This window comes from Carcharhinus amblyrhynchos, chromosome 14 (genome assembly GCF_965287045.1).
Source record: "Carcharhinus amblyrhynchos chromosome 14, sCarAmb.v2.hapA, whole genome shotgun sequence".
Lineage (NCBI taxonomy): Eukaryota > Metazoa > Chordata > Chondrichthyes > Carcharhiniformes > Carcharhinidae > Carcharhinus > Carcharhinus amblyrhynchos.
The window spans coordinates 33,949,203-33,969,876 of NC_137337.1; the positions used below are offsets into that span (position 1 = coordinate 33,949,203).

Consider the following 20,674-nt stretch of genomic DNA (forward strand, 5'->3'; position numbering starts at 1 on the left):
ATCACCCACGTTGGATTTTCAATGTACTGGGATTTTATGGCCTTGCTGGTCTCAAAATCAAAGATCTTTCCATGGTCCACACCTCACCTGCTCTGATTCCTGTGGCGGGCAAGATGGTAAAACTCTGGCCACTGTTTCACTTATTTCCAATAAAAAGAACATTTTAACTTACATCCCTTGGATCGTGGTATGTGTTGTAGGCATCATGGTAAGTTGTCCTCCAACGATCGATATTCGGTCTCCCATACACATCCAATGGAACTAACTTTTGTTGTCCATTTGATGTTGGGATACAACATAAGTTGGACTGAGCATTCATGGACACTTGAGCATGATTTGACTCTTGTGCAGTTCTCATATATTGGTCTCTGCAACGTTTATTAAACAGTTTTTGTTACACCACATTTCACAGTTTCTTAACATCCCTAATTGTGTTGAGAGCAGGTTTTCCTTTTCAGATTGTATGACCTTTCAAATACATGTTTCAATCATTTCAGATGATGTGTGCTTTAATATTAATGTCATGAAATTCAAGTTACTGAAGAATATTTCTTAATAGAATCCAAAATAGATTTAAAAAGAAATAACTTGGATGTTGCAGGCTTTGATGTTAGCCTTTTTAATTGATCACAACTTTACCCTTCAAGTAACCAAACCAAGTCATGGAGTTCTTTTAAACAGCTGTTTTAATGCAAGCTTTCGTGAGGTCTCTAGAAAGTCACAGGTCAGTGCCAGCAACTAGCCAGAGTCCAGAATTCAGGAATACGTGAGCAATTATAGTTTCAAATTTGATTACAAATAATTAACATATGCCAATCAAGGTATAGCAGTTATCTCTATCCACTTACATTTATTGATGAAGGTTACATCATTCATAAGATGCAGATACTAAAATCAATCACAATCACCTCATGCTTTCTTAATGATAATATTCAATCAGCATGAGGTAATCATATTAGCTGGTAATATTAATTATATTACCTAATCCATCATTGTTACATGTTATCAGTGATGTCCCAGTTTGTGTCAGTCTCTGTGGATATCATTCCAGGTTACGGGGAAAAGGCAGGAGAATGGGGTTAATAAACATATCAGCCATGATCAAATGGTGGAGCAGACTAAATGGGCTGAAAATCATATGGTCTGTGGTCTTCTACCAGTTCCTGATGCCTGATTTAATGAATTCCCTCAGACTAAAGGCCTTGCTGCTTATCTGTGAAGACTTTAATAAGGACCTTTTATTTTTTCAAAGCAGTTTATGTGATTTTTAAACAGATATGATTATTAACCCTTTCACTGGAGATCAATTCTTTAATCTTCTTCGTGTAAACTTGTTGCTTCCGATTCCACTTCAATATAATTTTAAATGCATGATTTAAAACAAAAGACAAATCCATAGAATACAAAAAAGAAGATGGATATTTGACGGTTGTCTCTATATAACCAACGTGCTCAACTGGTTTCTGATTCCCTATGATCTTCATTGTGATGTATTCCAATAATGTTTCGAGTAAACCTTGGTGTTAATTCATCATTAGAGGATAGGGGTGTGAAAGGGTCTAACTTAATCTATTTGTTGCCAAAAGCAATGATGTAGAATATCGATGCCAACATATTTTGTGCAAAAAATGTAATGAAGTTTTGTATCACTGCGACATACAGAAGAAGCAGTGCATCTTTTATTTTATTTATTAGTCTCACAAATAGGCTTACATTAACACTGCAATGAAGTTACTGTGAAAATCCCCTAGTTGCCACACTCCAGTGCCTGTTCGGGCACACTGAGGGAGAATTTAGCATGGCCAATGCACCTAACCAGAACATTTTTGGAATGTGGGAGGAAACCGGAGCAACCAGAGGAAGCCCATGCAGATACAAAGAGGACGCACAGAGTCCACGCAGACAGTGACCCAATCCGTGAATCGAACCTGGGCTCCTGGCGCTATGAGGCAGCAGTGCCACCCTCTGCACAATAATATTAAAGAAGTTGTCAGATAATCCTATAAATCAAACCATCTTTTTCTGTATGAACACTGTTAGCATTGGTGAACAGAATATTTCACTGCATCATTGTCAAACACTCCCATATTACTTATCGTATGATAAGATGTACAGGTTAGGTGGATTGGCCATGCTAAATTGTCCCTTAGTGTCCCAAGATGTGTAAGTTAGAGAAATTAGTGGGGTAGATATGTGTGGTTAAGGAAGTAGGGCCTGGGTAAGATGCTCTGTCTGAGAGTCAGTGCAGTCTCGATGGGCCAAATGGCCTCCTTCTGTGCTGTAGGGATTCTGTGATTCTGTGAAACTGTACGGCTAGATCCTGAGGAAACTATTCACTGTGCTACAACAAAGGACTGATTCTCTTTGACTTGATGAGGCATTAGCTGGATAAGACTTCTGTCCACTAGTATGATGGTGCTGGCTCAGTTGCTGTGCAAGTCTGCCACCAAAGAGATGGCTAGAGATTGAAGGGGGGAATGACAGAATGAGTCTCAGGCCCAGAAAGGGAGATTTTTAAAAGACAAGAGGCTACCCAGAAGGTTCAGACCAGTTTTCTTATTTCCCTGTTTTACAGTTTTTCCTTCTAGGAGGTCCTACTAGACCCTTTCCCTCTCTTAACTATAACTTTGGAGGTTTGCTACTACTAACACAGGGACAATCCCCACTTTCTCCCTGCAGTCACCGACATTGTCACAGACACCAATGATAGGCAGGAAAATGGAGCTCTTTCTTCCCATCAAAATTTACAATTGGTGAACAGAGAAGTAGGTGCTTGGAGGGTGGAGATTAATTGCATTTGGGACAGGGACACAGAGTAGGCCTCATGGGCCAATTCTGTCCTTTATTCCCACCACTGTCCCACCTTCAGTGCAAGCCCACAGTAAAATCCACTGGGCCAATTTTCCATTTCCATGCCACCATATTGGGCCTACTTGGATGATATGATAAAATCTTTTAAGTCCTGGTCCAAGTTTGCCTAAAGATACGCAGATAGTCATTTCAGAGATTTTCCTACCATCAATCCAAGTTCCAGAAGTGAAATGGGATGTTGCACAGATCTGACACCTTTTGTCATTTCCAAAAGTAAATGCAACTTTCATATTTTTGTATACTTTGGATAAAGCAATTTTTTTCTTCTGTAGGTCTATCAAAATAACATCAAACACTCACTCAGGAGGGTACGTATTTATAACTGGGGGCCTGCAAATTTCCATATCTTCTCTTTTCATCTTGACAGACTAGAGGGAAAATGAGAAACTATGTTTTTAACAATGATATGAAAAACAGTTTCTGTATTTATCACAATAATCAACAATGTTTTAAAGTTTCTAAATATCAAAGCTTTTGTTGACTGGTCTCCAGCTGGAGTACCCAGAGGAAACCCATGCAGACACAGGGAGAGTGTGCAAGCTCTTCTGTGTTAAATAACACAGCTATTCAATTATTCATCAGAAATAGGAATGATCAGAGCTAATACCAGCAACCCTCTCTTATGTCATTCAAGAATATGCTATATCAAAGTTCGCTTCAGCTTTTTGAAGGCTTTTCCACAGGTTCCTCTGGATCAGTCTCCACCCATGAAGGTTGATTCCATAGAATCTTCACAAGACACTTCATAGATCCTTTCCTCCCAAACCAATAATCCTGGAATTTTCGTGTTAGTGCAAGTGGTGATGGAATAGGGATGCATACTTTGACTAAACTCACCAACTGGCAATTCATAGAATCCCTGGACTGCAGAAGGAGCCCATTCGGCCCATCAAGTCTGCACCCACCACAATCCCACCCAGGCCCTATCCCTGTAACCCCCTTGCATTTACCCTGCTCATCCCCTGACACTAAGGGTCAATTTAGTATGGCAAATCCACCTAACCCGCACATCTATGGGAGGAAACCGGGGTACCCAGAGGAAACCCATGCAGACACAGGGAGAGTGTGCAAGCTCTTCTGTGTTAAATAAAATCTTGAGGAATACTGTTATTCAGTACAGATTTGAGGAATTTGATGAGGGAAATAACCGGCTAAAATTTCTATTTCTTTTTCTAAAGTGTTAGGTTAGGTGAGAAAATCGATGTGCAGCTCACCAGCAGCACAGCTGGCTTTTCTCTCCATATTTCCCAGCACACTAAGAACAAATGCTGGAGGTGTGTCTCTCACCCCATTGATACAGCCAGCGACATCGGCTATCCAGACATTTGGGAAAGGGCCCCCCTCCCCGACAGAGGTGGAGAGCACCCCCCCCCCCACCCCCGTCACATTAGCCCCCAGGAAACCTCAAGGAACCCTTCCCCTCAGGGAACCCCCCCATACTGGGCAACCCCGCCCCCCACCTACATGGGGAATCCCCCAGATAGACCTCGCCAACTGAAGACCCCCCTCTTTGGCACTGCCCCATGGCACTGCCCAGACACAGCACCCTGGCATTGGCAGTGCCGGGGGCAGTGCCAGGAAGCCTGAGGGCAGTGCTAAGGTAAGAGGAGGCAGTGCCAGGGTATTGCTCAGCCATGTCCCTCTTCCCACACCTCCCCTTACTAAGGGGCTATACTTACCTGTGTACCACATGCGTTCATGTTTTTAAAAAACAGTTGTAATCATCACCAATGTTATGCCACATGGGCAAGGAAGAATTCCTATGTGGGTTAAGACAGTGGGAAAACACTCTAAAGTTATGTTAATGTATTAAATGAGCTTCCCATCCTTCCTGAACAGGAAGCTTGTTACATCACTGGTGGGGCAGTCAGGAAAATCGGAATCTCAGCGGCAAGATTCTTGTTTTCCAGCTCTTGTGGGATTTTACGCCCACATCGCCAATTGCGCTCATAGCAAACAAGGACACAAGGTCCATCCTCCCCACCATCTTTCTTTTCCAACAATTTGTTACTTGTTAACCATGATAAATTCACAGGATTAAGATGGGGAGAGGTGGGAGCAGAGAATTGAAACAGTAAGTGACTACTGAACAAATCAATCTGATACTTGTCAACTGAATGAAGTTTCACCACCCAGAAGTCCTCCCTTTCTAAAGTTATTTTTCTTCTCTTCATAAAGTCTTTACATTACATTTGCTTTTTTGCACCTATAGTACAGTGTACTGAATTGGCAAAACGTTAACATTTATTAGGAAACAAAAATGTACGACACAATGGTCCACAAGACTTGACCCATTTCCATTCAATAGCCAAAAATATATATTCAATAACTATTGCCAATCCAAAGATACATTCTGACCATAAAGTCAGTTAAATCTGGTACACTAAATATTGATCTTAGCTGCACAAAAGAATAAAATATCAAATACCTCAACTGAATAATGCAATTTCTGGCTCGTGCTGGATAACCCTCAATTTGTTATTAAGTATAGTTTAGCTTGATTGAGATGATATAACAATCCTATTGTGATGTCAGATAGACATTAATCACAACCGGTGGCAGGAGTGAGGAGATACATTTAAAAATGTAATTATCAAGTTGTTTTCACACATCAAATGCTAAAGGCAGTGCAAGTAGAGGACTGACCAAAATGACCTTTGTACAATGCCATCAGATGCAGTTGGCACAACCACACATGATAACACAATTCCTGTTACTGTGCTGTGTAACTAAAATGAGAAATGGTTTGTAAACAGATTTTGCTGAAATATTGTCCTTGAAATTGTATGATGTGTTTTCTTTGGATATAGTTTCAATAATGGAAGGAATTGCCTTCCATTATATGCTCCTGTTCAACATCAATTAGTCATTGCAGAACAAGATTTAAAATTATTATTAACTAATTTGATCGCACCTTAAAAATATAAAGAGATTACACCACAAGAACAGTTCATTTGACCCAAGACCATGGCGGTGTTTACCCTTCACATAAGAAAGTAATTCTAATCACATTAATCCATCCTGTTCCCATATTCAGAAAATGTATGAAGATCTCAGCATCTGTGGAGAAAGATCAGAGTTAACGTTTTGAGTCAGGATGACCCTTTGTCAGAAACCTCTCATCCAGACTCGAAGCGTTGGCTCTATTCTCTCTCCACAGATGCTGTCAGATCTGCTGAGATTTTTGTGCATTTTCTGTTTTGGTTTCAGATTCCAGCAGTTTCAGTATTTTGCTTTTATCTGTTCCCATGTTCCTTTTTCTCTGGTTCCATTATTCACTTACCCAATTGAATTTTAAATGTTGGCAACTTTAGCCTCAACTACTAATTCCAGAATTGAATTCCACAGCCTCCTAACACTCAGTGTAAATCAGTTTATCTTGTTTGCTGTATTATCTCATGCATTTAAATGTATCTATTGACCCATGTTCTATACCATTCAATTAACTACTAGTAAGTCTGCTTTTGCCTCTTCTGAACCATCCTTTCGCACTTTCTATCCTGTCGTCCTGTAAGTCTCCTGTTTTCAACAGAAAATCTACAATCTTCAAACTTTATTTTTAAAGGAGTTAAAAGAAGGAGACATGAAGAATAGACATAGGCTGGACAAACCACAATAGTCATGAGTTACTGAAAGGGGAAGGTAAGGGTAGGTAAAATTGTATTATGAAGACTCGAGATGCAGCTGCAACAGCATATGGGAACTGAGCAGGATGGACTTTATGTCAAAGATGCTGTTTTGTCCATTATGACTCAGTGTTGAAGTTTGTAGCTATAGTGTAAACATGTTAGTGAAATCACTTATACATATATGAGTATTGATTGAGTAACTAATAAGGGCAGCACAGTGGTTAGCATGTCTGCCCCACAGCACCAGGAACCTGGGTTCAATTCTGGCCTTGGGTGACTGCCTGTATGGAGTTTGCAAGTTTTCCCTGTGTCTGCGGGGGTTTCCTCCCACAGTCCAAAGATGCACTGGTTAAGTGGATTTGTCACGCTAAATTGCCCCTTAGTGTCCCAAGATGTGTAGGTTAGGGGGATTAGCAGGGGTGGGGTGAACCTAGATAAGATGCTCTATCAGAGAATTGGTGCTGACCCGTTGCGGCAAATTGCCTCCTTTTGCACTGTTGAAATTCTATGATTAAAGTAGAAAATCATTTTAATTTCTGATTGGTAAATGCAATTGAACTATTATCTGCATTACAGTGTAGGAATGATGTATTGTAGTTGATTGGAGAACTTGTACACCATTCTGTATAGGTATAACGCCCCTCCATATACTTGAAAAATCTGGTGAACAAAGAAGCCTGAGTCTCATCTGGCCTCTGCAAAATCAGAGGTTCCTGGATCACTCCATTTTAAGCATGGTGCTGTGGGCAGGATTAACCCTTACTTTCTCCTTTCAGTAAATCATGACCACTTTGTCTAGCCTCCTCCTTTACCCATTGTTCTTGTCTCATTCTTTTAACCTCATCACTTTGTATTCTGCATACCTGGTCCATTTGTGTTACTTTTTTCTGTAATGCCTCAATATGCTTCATGTTGTGTGGAATCCAATAGAGAACATAGTATTCTAATTGAGGCCTTATTAATGTTTCCTATAAACTTATTGATACATTTCAACTTTTATATTGCAAATCTTGTGATAAGATCTGGAATTTAATTGGCTTTTTGTTAACGAGATGCTACCTTTAAAGTTCTGTGAATTTGTGCCCCCAATTCCATCTGCTCTTTCAATAGCACTAGGCTTAGTTTTAAAGTATAATTAGTACCCTTATGTAATTAGGCTTCACCCTTGAGTGGTCCAATCCTGTCTTTAGCTAATCTTTTACTTTGTAAATGCTGATGAAATCCCAAACTATTTACTCTGATATTACTGGAATACTGTTTCCTATGAGAAATATATAATGAAGAAATATATGAAATATTGAGGGCTTGATTTTCAGTTGCCCATGGGAGTGCAGGAAACCCATCTTGGAATCGCATCTACTGACATTGTGTGCGATGAGTTCTAATCATAGCAGACGCAATATGCCTGGCATTCGGGTAAACTGTATAAATTATGGCATCGGTACTCAATACCCTGAAAATAATGGACATGGAATCAAGCTGCCAGGAGAAATCAACATATATGTTGCTTGTTTCCACCTAAGAAAGGCAACAACTCTCCCTGACTCCATTTTCTAGGTGTGGGTTCACTTCGAAAATAATGTTTTCAGGTGGAGGCCAGTGTCCTGACAATGATCTTGAAAGTTTCTCCAATTACTGACCTATTAAGCTCTCCGAGGAATGTGTTAATGGGCTGGGGAAGGCCAAAGGGGTACTTTCAAATCACATATTCGCTAAAGCAAACAGTTTGGTGCAGGTTAATGCACACTTGACATGTACAATGCCTTTAATTCATGTTCCTGCTGAACAAAGACTTTTGGGGGAAAGGCTGATTCTGTCAGAGTGGCTCTATCCCCTTTCCCTTGTCCACTTGGCCACTTGTCAGTAGGAGACTGCTTGCCCACTGAATTCCTGCCTCCTTTATTCTGTAGGTCGGCAGCAAGCTCAGTCATGGCTGACTGCCTTTGGGGATTGTACTCCTAAGTCAGTTCCTACCTCCTAGCAGTGCCCATCACCACTAACCGGGTACCAGGCTTGCTGCTGGCCCATGGTATTTACAATCAAAAGGGGCTTCGCATCAGTGCCTTTGTATCCAGGTGTTAAATATTGCACCTTACTTTCAATATGTCTTGACCTGGGCCCGACTCCTGTGGTAACCAGGTCACATGATCTTATCTCTAAATAGACTCAGTATGAATGAGGTCACATAGACTTGTCTTGTAGGAGGGCCCCACCCCCTCTCTAAAATATTCAATCTTACATTAATGGAAATAGGTCCTTCTCATCCACTTTATCCAGGTCCCTCATCCTTCCAGACCTCTCAATCATATCACCCGTCAGCCTCCTCTGTTCCAAGGAAATCAACCCCAGATTATTCAATCTCTCTACATAGCTGCAAGTTTCCAATCCCTGCAACATTTTGTCAAACTCCTGTGAACTATCTCTAATGCAATTATATCTTTTCAGTAATGAGGTGACCACAACTTCACACAGCACTTAAGTTGTAGCCTTACTAATGTTTTATGCTCTAGCATAACCTTCCTGCTCTCGTATACTGCACCTCGGCTAATAGAGGAAAGAATTCCATGTGCATTCTTAGCCACCTTATCTAGCTGTCCTACTGCATTCAGGGATCTGTGAAGATGCATTCCAAGATCCCTCACTTTCTCTGAACCTCTCAGTATCCTCCCACTTACTATGTATTAATTTGCTTTGTTTGATCCAAATGCATTACCTGACAGTTGTGAGGACGAAATCCATTTGTCACTTTTCTACCCACTTGATCAGTCCATCTACAGTTTGCTCCTCACCATCAACTATGCAACCAGTTTTTGTATCGTCTGTAAAATTGTTGATTTCACCCCCTAACTTAAGTCCAAATAATTAATATATACCACAAAAAGGAGGGCATCTGGTGCTGAGCCCTACAGAACCCCACTAAAAACAATGTTCCAGTCACAAGAAACCCATCTGCAAACCACTATCTTTTAGTTTCTGCCACTGAGCCAGTTTTGTATCCAGCTTCCTAATTCTCCAAAGTCTGTCAAGCTTTTATTTTTTAAGCAGTCTGCCGTGTAGGCCTTGCAAAAATCATTGCTAAAATTCAGATAGATCAAGTCAATTGCACTACCCTCATCAATCCTTCTTGTTACCTCCTCAAAACTTCAAGTATGTTAGTAATGATGTTCCCTCCACAAATCCATGCTGAATATCCTTGATCATTCCATGCCTTTCTAAGCTATCTTATCTCTCTGAATTGATTGCAATGATTTGCCCACCACTGAGGTTAGGCTGACTGCTGTGCAATTAATTCTTCTATCCTTTGCTTCATTTTTAAACAAAAGTATGCTTGCAGTGCTCCAATTCTCCAGCACCCCATTTCCACGTTGTTACTGTCCCTTTTATTCCATGATTTTTAACTTTGCTCACAAATCTGTTGTGTAGCGTTTTATCAAATAAAATCCATGTACATCAATGGCATTAGCTTCATCAACTCTTCTTGTTAACCTCACCAAATGTTCAAGCAATCTATTTAAATGCAGTTTGCCCTTAAAAGATATTTTCTGCTTTTCCTTAATTAATCCATGTTGCCAAAATTTAATTCGAGATCATCATTTCTTGAAGCTTTCCCACCACTTAGGCTAAACTGACTGGTCTGTCTATTATCTTCTTCATATTCTTTTTAAACAAGGATGTGTATTTATCTGGCAGGTAGTAAGTGCCATACAACCAAGGGAAACTTGGCAAGCTATCACAACTCTTTTCTTTTTATAAATTTTATCACAAGAGGATGCATATACTGAAATCAGAATCCACAAATTCCTGTGACACGTTTGGAGATTTATAACATTTGATTAAAACATTTCTCAACAAAAAAACTTCAACACAGAAGATTGCATTTGCACAGTTTAAATTAGTCTTGCAGAAATAAGTGGGCTTATTTTTAATATTTAAGGAAAACTTGGATAGGTACATGGATGAGCGGGGTGTGAAGCGATATGGTCCATGTGCAGGTCAGTGGGACTAGGCAGAAAAATGGTTCGGCACAGCCAAAAAGGACTAAAAGGCCTGTTTCTGTGCTGTAATGTTCTGTGGTTCTATGGTTCTAATATTCCTCCAAAAAGATTTCCAATTTAGTGGACTCACAAATAAACACCCTTTAAGCAAAAATCCCGATTGATATTATTCCATTTAAAAACCCACTAATATTCCACAAGGCAACTCCATTGTTGCCTCAGGGGAAGTGTGTCACAGAGCTTCTCTCCCTCTCCCGCTCTGCTGTGAAGATTCACAAAACTTTAAAACTAAACTCTGCTTTCTGAAAAAAATGGACATCTTCTGGTTGGCTGGAAACTTTCTCACTTTGCTTCCTCACTGTTCTGTCTCCAGCACTGACCAACCTTCCAGAAGTTCTTACATGACCATTCCCTCTTAGCTCTCAGTATTTTTCTTTCAATACTTTTCTTCCTCTTTCATCTGCATTCCATTGTCCTTATCTTTCTTTGAAACTTACTGTTCCCAAAATATAAAAATATTTTATGTTTTCCCTATTGTCACCACTTCTGAGCTAAATAAAAAGTAATAACTTGTCTTGTTTATTTACAAGCTTTCCCAAGCTATAAACATCTTTTTATTTCCCTATGAAATTTAACAACTGAGCTCAACAAAATGTCATTATCTCCTAATGCAAATTTCTATCCATGTCTTGTTTACTTATAGAAAATTCAAGTGGCCATTGAGGTTTACAGCATGGAAACAGGCCCTTTGGGCCAACTTGTCCATGTTTATTTCAAGTGCCTGTCTTTCACACCTAGACCCCTTTGATGACCTCAACCCTATTGACATCCAGACCACAGCTTAATTAAATCATGTTCACATACAGCACCCACATCACAGAAAGGGATGGCCTCAACAGACTGGGAGTGGAGCCTAAAGTGCAAAGCATGGCTAATGAATAAAGGGAGACATCTGACCTCTCAAGGAAATATAAGGAAACAGCTGCAGCCAGAACAGAAGTCTGGAATTTTATGTTGCAGCTTGGAGCAGCCAAGGCAGAATAGGGCATCCTGAAGTCTCTAATGGTGACTATAGAACCAGAAAGAGAAACTGGGACAGATGTACAGCCATTGTACATCCGAGGTGCACTACTTGAACAGCACTCCTGGGTCTCAGAACTCACAAGGAAAGGGCTCCAAGTCTGGGAGACAAGGTAATCTGGTTCACGTGGTCACAAGAAATAAGCATTAGGAAGTTCACCAACTAAACTCCGCAATCTGGCTAATTGGGGATCAGAGGTGGGATTTTACAGCCTCACTTGTCCCAAAACCATAAAATCCCACTGAGGTCAACGTTCTATGTTCTGCTGCTTGCCTGCTCTGGTTCCTATGGCAGGTAGGATGGTAAAATTCCGGCCCAGGAGTTCAGCTCTCAACGGTATCTTGGTGGTTCAGGTAAGTCAGTTTGTTCCTCAGAGTTAAATTCTTCCATTAATGTTTATGAAGATTTGATGTCAGTGAAGCCTGTTATATAACTTCTGTGTAATCCCTGTGCTTGAACTGCACATTAGCAGATTATAGATGAATGCTAAATGGGCAGTGCGTGATACAGCACATGTTGCTGTAGAGTTTATTATTCACATTTATTAGTATACCATGGAAAGCATTGATTCTTGCGCACCATACAGACAAAGCATACCATTCATAGAGAAAAGGGTGCAGAATGAAGTATTACAGTCATAGCTAGGGTATAGGGAAAGATCAACTTAATATATATGATGTACAATGTGAAAATGCAGTAAAAATGGACAATAGCTTGATAATTCTTTTGTTTTATTTTTGGAATTGTGTTCCAATTTGAATTTCCTATTCACTTTGGAAGGATTCTTTTAAAAAAAAGTCAATGAAGTCCCTGAATGTGACCCCTACCCGGAAAGAACTTAGAACACAAGTGGAGCACGAGGAGAGCACGTGACATGGGGGCGGGGGCTGCTGAAAGGGGCGCGGCTATCGGGAAGAGAAGGCGGTGCCAACGGGCGGGGCGTCACCAGTCCCGCGAAGCCGCCCGTGGGGGCGGGACTTGAGACCCCGCCCCCTCCGGCTGGCGATCACATGGCGCATTGTTTAAACAGCGCGCGCGCACGGCGGGGCGGGGCGTCAGAGGTCAGGGTTCGGCGCGCGGGAATCGGGCTGTGGCGCGAGGATGACGAAGAGAGCCAGTCCCTTCGGTGACACGGCGCCGCTGCAGTGGAAGATCCACGTCTCCCAGAAAGAGCTCAGCGAGGGGGTCTTCGGGGAGAAATACAAGCGGGAGGTGTACGGTGAGTGAGCGGAAGGCCCGGGGCCTGGGTTGGCCTGGCGGCCTGGGCCTAGGTGAATGGCAGGGCCTGAGCCTGAGCCTCTGCCTCAGCTGGAATCTTCTCCCCTCTCGGCTCCGCGTCCTTACAGTGCGGCGTGGGGGGTACCCGGGACGTTGGAGAGCCCATGGGCAGGAATGGCCTGGAGGACAGGCCTCCCGTCGCCGAGGCAGTTCCAGTGAGATGTGGCCGCTGAATGTAGGTCCCAGTGGGGTGGATGTGGGTCTGCCCCCCTCCTCCCGGCCCCTAACTCGTCATTAAAAGGGGGCAACAGCTTTCCCACCCATCCACTGACAGATTGGTGTTCAACTCAACTCGTTTTTTTTAAGTGTTTGAAATGCATTTTGTAGTCAGCAAGGAGTTTGCACAGGAACTTGAATCCTCGTTGAGTTGTGCATGTGGTTTACGTTCAGTGCTGTTGGTTTGTTTTGCTACAATTTTCTCTAATTGGTGAAGTTGATGATGTTCACTTGTATTCTCCAGTAACTTCGTGTGTAGCCATGATGTGGAAATACTGGTATTGGACTGGGGTGGGCACAGTAAGAAGTCTCACAATAGGTTAAAGACCAACAGGTTTATTTGATAGCATGAGCTTTTGAAGTGGTGTTCCTTCATTTGCCTGATGAAAGAGCAGTGCTCTGAAAGCTTGAGCTACCAAATAAACCTGTTGGACTTTAACCTGATGTTCAGACTTACTGTCTTGGCAAGCTTACAATGAAGTTACTGTGAAAAAAATCCCCTAATTGCCCCATGTACCCACCTGTTTGGGTACACTGAGGGAGAATTTAGCAGGTGCCAAACTAGAGCACCTGGAGGCCACTTGTGCAGGCAGTGACCCCAAGGTGGGAATGTACACCAGGTTCCTTGTGCTGTGAGGCACAGGAATAACCACTGGGGTAACAGGAGATTAATTGTGGAAGTTGAAAAGCTGTCAGACCTATTTCAGTAAATGTTTTAAACCTAAGTTTTTCTTTCCTGTTTAACAGCAAAATGCAAAAATAAATTCTGGACTTATGAATTGTAACCATGTGGATCAACTTTTTATGCTGCAGCTTCCTAGATGAAATTTATCTCTAGTACATGGCTTCATTAGATATTTCCTGCCCTCTTAGTTTTTGGGACAGCAGTTGTCCAAAGAAATGATCATATGGGTATTTATGGAAGAATTTGACAGCAAAAGGTATATGAAGTTACAATTGTCTAGCTACCAACTTAACTGAATCACCCCTGAATTTTTAAAGGGCAAGAGATCAGATTACAAAATATTCTTCTGGTAATGATTGGGGCTAGTATATTAAAGCCTATTTGCTAACTTCTGGTATGTTAGCCAGCTTGTGGTGGTTAGGCTACATATTCTAGTGTTCTTCTAGCCTATAAAGAATCCTAGGACCAGTTGCATCCATGTTCATTGTAAAGTAGTCACTCCAATTTACCTGTAGACCTGCAAGCTTATTTAAGTGTTCATCCTGTTTCTTTTTGAATTCAAAGTTGCTTTGTCTCCTCCACTCCTGGAAGAGCAAGTTCTAGGTTGTTTGCCCCTGCTGCATTTACATGTCTTTACTGTGGCCCAAATTGTCCCCTAGTCCTTGTACAATGTTATTGAGCTGGGATCCCAATCTTTAATTGTGCAAAATGCTAAAGGATTTTAATGTCTAAGGGCGGATAAACATTAAATATCCACTGACTCCAATTCTGATCTTCTACTCTGAAGAGAATTATTTCTCCCCTTGTTTTCAGTTATGCTGTGGCTCCAGTTCCTTAAATCACAGTTCTTCACCCTCCCTTGCTGTTCCTTCAATCACTTTCCTCTCTGGAGGAGCAGCAGCAAGAGTGATGGGAGGAGTTGAAATAGTTACACAGGAGAGACCATATCTATTTGGAGGAGCAGTTCCCCCTCATTCACTCTGCTCTTACTGCTTCTGCAGTCAAACTCTATAATTTCTCTGGTCTCAACAATACAATTGCATCTACAGTTCAGCCCTATACCACAGAGGAATATTGGAGTGAACTTTCTTGCATCTTTTACCCCCATCTTGCTTTTTCACTGGCTACTGGATATTTTGGGATAACTTGCTTGCCTGTCTGCCACCCTTATGTACTTTGAACCATTGCCTGTCTTTATGAAGCTCGATGTCTCATGCTTTGCTAACCACTATCCTGCCACCTAAGATCTCTGCACCTGAACTCCATGAGGTCTGCCTGTCCCTGAACACAAACTGCCATTATCCATGTTGTCTCTTTCTTCTGTTTGTCATAACACATCACCTAATATTTTTGTATTAAATTCCACCTCTATGCCCATTTTGGTAATGTTCTGTTAGTCAGCTGGTTTCATTGTTTGGTATCTGACCAAGTTTAAAATTTGACTCTTCAATATCTAAATCACTTCGTGATTCTAGCAGTAGTCTTTGCTCTACCATCCTCCAGTTTGAAAAACTGTTTATCACAACTTGCTGCTATCAGTGTCAAAAATAGGAGTTGGAGGTTGTTCAGCCCCTCGAGCCTGCTGTGCCTGGCAGTAAGATCATGTGCCTTTTACTTTTTTCTGCATAATCCTTCTCTCCCTTGTTCTGCACTTCACTGTTTGCCTGGGAAAAGATTTCCAAAGGCTTAATTCTGTTCCTGTTCTGTTTGTGATCAGAATTCCCACTCACCTGACAAAGGAGCAAACACCAAAAGCTAGTGGTGTTTACTACGAAATAAACCTGTTGGACTTTAACCTGGTGTTGAGACTTCTTACTATGTTTACCCCAGTCCAACGCTGGTATCTCCATGTCATGACTGGTACAGTATCAATAAGAACATAAGTAGGAGTAGGCCATTTGGTTCCTCAAGCCTGTTCTGTCATTCATAAGAACATAAGAAATAGGAGCAGGAGTAGGCCAACTAGCCCTTCAAGTCTGCCCCGCCATTCAATAAGATCATGGCTGATTTTTTTTTTCATGGACTCAGCTTCACTTGCCTGCCCACTCACCTTTACTCTTAATTGCTTTACTGTTCAAAATTTATTTACCCTTGCCTTAAACATTCAATGAGAGTCTCATTGGGCAGGGAATTCCATAAATCTACAACCCATTGGGTGCAAACGTTCCTTGTCAACTCAGTCCCAAATCTGCTTTTCCCCCTTATTTTGAGGCTATACCCCCTACTTCTAGTTTCACATGCCACTGGAAGCAACCTCCCTGCTCCTATCTTATTTATTCCCTTGATTTTGTTTCTGTAAGATCCCCCTTCCCCTATATGCATGCCTTCTAAAATTCTTTATATTCCACATTCCTCCTTGGTCTGCTCCCATCAAACACTGCACTACTTTCTTCTCTAATACGTAACTATTTATTCCTTTCTGCGCCTTATTCTTCAATTTCTGCCCATCCCCTTAAACTCTCCTGTGAGGACACTGATCCCAGTACTTTTGAACTGCAACCTGCCTTTAAATAGGTGCCTTGTGCTGCAGATTAGGTGCAATCTACAGACCTCCTAATAGTGGAAGGAAGATAGAGGTAGAAGTATGCAGACAAATTGGGGGATTAAATTTGCTGACATGTCACTCTTTTTTTTCAATGAAAATTAAAACCTGTGGTGGACTTTGATATATTTCTGATTCCAAACGGGCTTTCTCTCTTTCATATTTTCAACTTTTTGTCTTCAGAAAAAACTAAAAACTTGCTGTTTAATGGTGCCCAAGCTTTTATGGGATACATGTGGACAGGCAATTCAGAAGAGAATTGTACATTGGTTCCCATGTCCAAACCCATTGAAGATGACTGCCGAAAGGAACCAGAAGATATCTGTAATGGATGTGAAGGACGTGAGTTGCTCCATGGGCAGACTTTTCTAGGACATAATGGACAACTTGTGAAGGGATCACTATCTTCATACAGATGTAAGCTAACTGAACTTAAATTGAATCCATTAATTTTAATTTTGTGCTGTGAAGTTTGTATGCTTCATTAGTTTATTATGCAGTATATTAAATTTTGAGATGAATAAAGTCGTGACTGATGCCATTCTTGGTTGAAACTAGAGTCAATGGGAATGGTGCAGGAGATGACTTTCCATTGCTGGAGTCGTACCTTGCACAAATGAAGATGACTGGTTATTGCAGTGATTCTCTGGAATGGAGATGATTGAACTCAGTGTACTGTCCTAGGCTCAGTTGTTGAGTACCAATCATAATTCCTCTGATACTAAAATGTGGCCATGTGTCACAACTGACCCATTCTTGGAGAAGTGACTAACTTATCTTCAGACTCTCCAAAGCCTGTCTACCATCTGCAAGGCACAGGTTAGGAGTGATGGAATGCTGTCCTTGCTGCATGTGTAGCTCCAACAGTCAAGAAGCTTGACACTATCCAGGACAGTGGCCTGTCTGGTACCCCATCAACCTTCAATATTTACTCTCTCTGCTGAAGCACAATGAATTGGATGCAGTGTGTACCATTTAAAGAAGTGCTGCAGCAACTCACTGGGGGTGGGTGGGGGGGCAGCAAATGATAGGATTACCACCTGCAAACCATTCCCCATCCTCACTTGGAAGTACATCATCATTCCTTTTACTGTTACTGGGTCAAAATCCTGGAACAGTCTCTATGGACTGCAATGGTTCAAGAAATTTGTGGTTAGCCATTTTGGGCTGAGTTAAAGTTACTTCAAGCTCTTAAGTGTCATTGAGGTTTCCAGCTTGACCATTTTCACAAAGCACATCTTCACAACTGGATACGTTCAATGACCTTTTCCCACTCCATGAGCTCCCTAAACTTCTTAGCACTGCATCCTGGCCCTTGAGGCTTGACAGCTATGGCTCTGTGGTTCCATGACTTTATAAAATCTTGAGGTTTCCTGACCCCCTGAGGTAAAAGGACCCTTATATGCCTGCATTCTTCCTGTGCCAAAGGGCACAGGAAGGCCCTTAAGGGCAACAAGGATGCCAAGGTGACAGTTGATGTTTATGAAGATTTATTTCTAGACATTTAATAGTGTAAATTTTATTGAGGCATAAAATAGTTGTCTAGTAGGTTTTAACTGAAATTTAAGATTTATACCAGTTTTGTTTCAAATTCATCTAAATAGTTTGAACTTGTCCTTTGTATACCAACATGACTCATTATACTGATCTTAAATGTTAACCAAGTTTTGTTTTCCATAACAGCAAAAATGTGACTTACAAATTCAGTGCTGCTAGAAATCCATTTTGAAATTACATGGACCATTTAGAAGTTATTATCTAAAATCAAACTGTTCCTAGTACTGAATTGTTCTAATCAAAGTAAATGTGTTCTCTCTTTTCTCTTCCACTACTCCTAGAGCAGTGAAGGTGAACCTGATCAAGGTATACAAAATTGAGGAACATGGGATAGATAAAATATTCCTTAGTGGAGTTAATATCCAGGGGCACAAAATTTTAAAGTTGGAGCAGGGGAGGAAACACCCCCCCACCGTCCCCCAAGAGGGTGGTGGGAATCTGGAACTCACTACCTCAAAGATTGCTGGAGATGTGAATCTTCAACATTTGAGAAGTACTTAAATGAGCATGCAATGCCATAACATACATATGACCCAAGTACTGGGAAATGGGATTAGAATAGGTAAGTGCTTGGTAGCTGGCACAGAAAATGGGCTGACTGGTCTGTTGTAAAGCTGACTAAAATGGAGGAAAAACAAGCTGTCACTAATTCAAACTTTCTATATCTCAGCCTTGTGTGTATACAATGAAGCTAATTTTCTGTTACAAAGAGGATATTTTGTAGCCAAATGAGTAAATCTGTTCATGTTGAACATTTTATTTGGGAAGTGGATAAAGCTGTAATACAGTTTTTGATACCCAATCAAAAGTATTTGCCCTTTGCTAAGAGTTCCTTCCCCCAAAAGGGGGTAGCTACAAAGCTGTACTGGCTTTAAATTGACATTTATGGAATCCTTTGCCACAGAAGGCTGTGGAGGTCAGGTCATTGTGTCTCTTAAGACAGGTTCCTGATAGGATCAGGGGTAATCGGGATGAGAAAAATATCAGTCTGATTGAATGGCAGAGCAGACTCGATGGGGTGAGTGACCTAATTCTGCTCTCATGTCTTGTGATCTTAATGCAGTTTATTTGCATTAAAGTAATTTTTGCTTTTATGGTTGACTTTGGCTGCAGATCATGACAGACCTAAGCCACTAGGTGGCATAAGACTGCTGAAGTGTTACCTTACAGTAGCCTGGCTGAATTAGCAAAACTGCTACTAAAGGGGGACATGACCATGCTTGCCAGAACAATACTGTGTTGCATTTGGTGCTGATATTTTGCATTGTTTCTACCAATATGCAAGTCATTATATAGTCAGTTTGGGCTTTGGCTTTCTTTTGAAACCATTATTTATTATTGCTTAATCTAACATGCTCATTTCAATTTGACATAGTGCCAGTCAAGCCAGCAACTGTGAACTGTTTTATCTGTTTGAAGCCATCGAATTCCAAGGACCCGTGCTCACAGTGTGACCACTTAATATGCCAACATTGTAGCAAAGTGTGTGATCACTGCGCAAGGACTTGCTGTTCACTTTGCTCATTTGATGAGTGAGTAATGCTTTGATCTTTTTCTTGTGGCTTACATTCTATAAACTTGATGTATGTATGCTGTGTTGCAAAACCAACAGTTTTGCATAAAACACTTGGATTTGTAAATGTTCTGTTAACCTTGATGTTCTGATGTCAGACAATACTTGCATTGATGCAGGTGACATACTTACTACTGATCTCTCCTTTTTGCTGGGGGATAATAGGTCAAGATTTAGGATGGTGTGAAAGCACTGAATTCCAACCAGCAGCCAGACTTCTTAGCTGCAGTATTAGCCTCTTACCCATGGGTCATATTGTAAATGAGAATTGATTCTCATCTGCTTTGAAAAAGTAACAGTTGGATGATGTGGAATGATTTATGTCAATGTAATTTGTAGAACACATCTTAAAGCTTTGACACAAACAGCAGGAGGTAAAATTAAGTGATTATCAAATCATGAGTGGCTAGAGACAATTGTCTTCTGTCAATATCCACCCAAATAGAATGTTTGTTTAAATTAGATATGTACTTATGAAGAGTCAATTGCCCCAAAACCCTTGCCTCTGCATCAGTAGCTTGAAATTTCAGTACATTGTCTGGAATAAAGATTAATGAAGTATGTTGGTGGCTAAAATTACTGTGCTACAAAATTTTCCATTGATCACCAAATGCTATATAACTTGCTTTTTTGCCTATCTCAACTAGTATATACTGTCAAGAGTTTGTACACATGCAACCATAGGATGTTGTAGTTTAATTGCTCTCATTTGGTTATATCAATAGTTTTTGTATATACAACATTTGCACTGCCTATAATTTGTTTCTTATACCATCTTATTTTTCCAGTTATAATGAAGCCTACGATCAGGTGTTCTGTTATGGTTGCTTCCCATGAAGAGAGTGAAGTTTGAACTGGCTCTAACTTGTATAGAAATGTTTAAATTTAAAATGCATTAACCTGATCACTATATACAAAATGGAAGTGACATTCTACTTGTAATATACTGTTTTTAATTGTGTATTTGTATAAATAAAGCTTTTTGTATTTTTATTGTGGTACTCATTACTCACTTGAATACACATTTTTGCAAAAGAATTAGGAGCAAGGGTAGGCAATTGAGGCCCACTCTGCCATTCTGTTATCATGGCTAATTTCAATCTCATTCTAACTACAATTCCCTGCTTTTCCTCAGCCCTTTATCCTGCTTTTGATCAAATACCTTGAATCTATTGATTGCATTATCCTAATAAGGATTGAAATTAATTAGATTTACATCTGTGTGCCATCAGACCATTTTCTAATTG

The 20,674-nt window shown here is 40.8% G+C and overlaps 1 protein-coding gene across 1 annotated transcript; it reads left to right on the forward strand.

The window, feature by feature from the left end:
- Positions 1-12,630: 12,630 nt before the first annotated feature.
- On the forward strand, positions 12,631-20,420 carry siva1 (SIVA1, apoptosis-inducing factor). Its single transcript, XM_080202608.1, has 4 exons — positions 12,631-12,795; positions 16,481-16,714; positions 19,230-19,386; positions 20,216-20,420. The coding sequence occupies exons 1-4, from the start codon at positions 12,678-12,680 to the stop codon at positions 20,262-20,264; spliced, it is 558 nt and encodes a 185-aa protein (XP_080058734.1). The 5' UTR covers positions 12,631-12,677; the 3' UTR covers positions 20,265-20,420.
- The last annotated feature ends 254 nt before the right edge of the window (positions 20,421-20,674 follow it).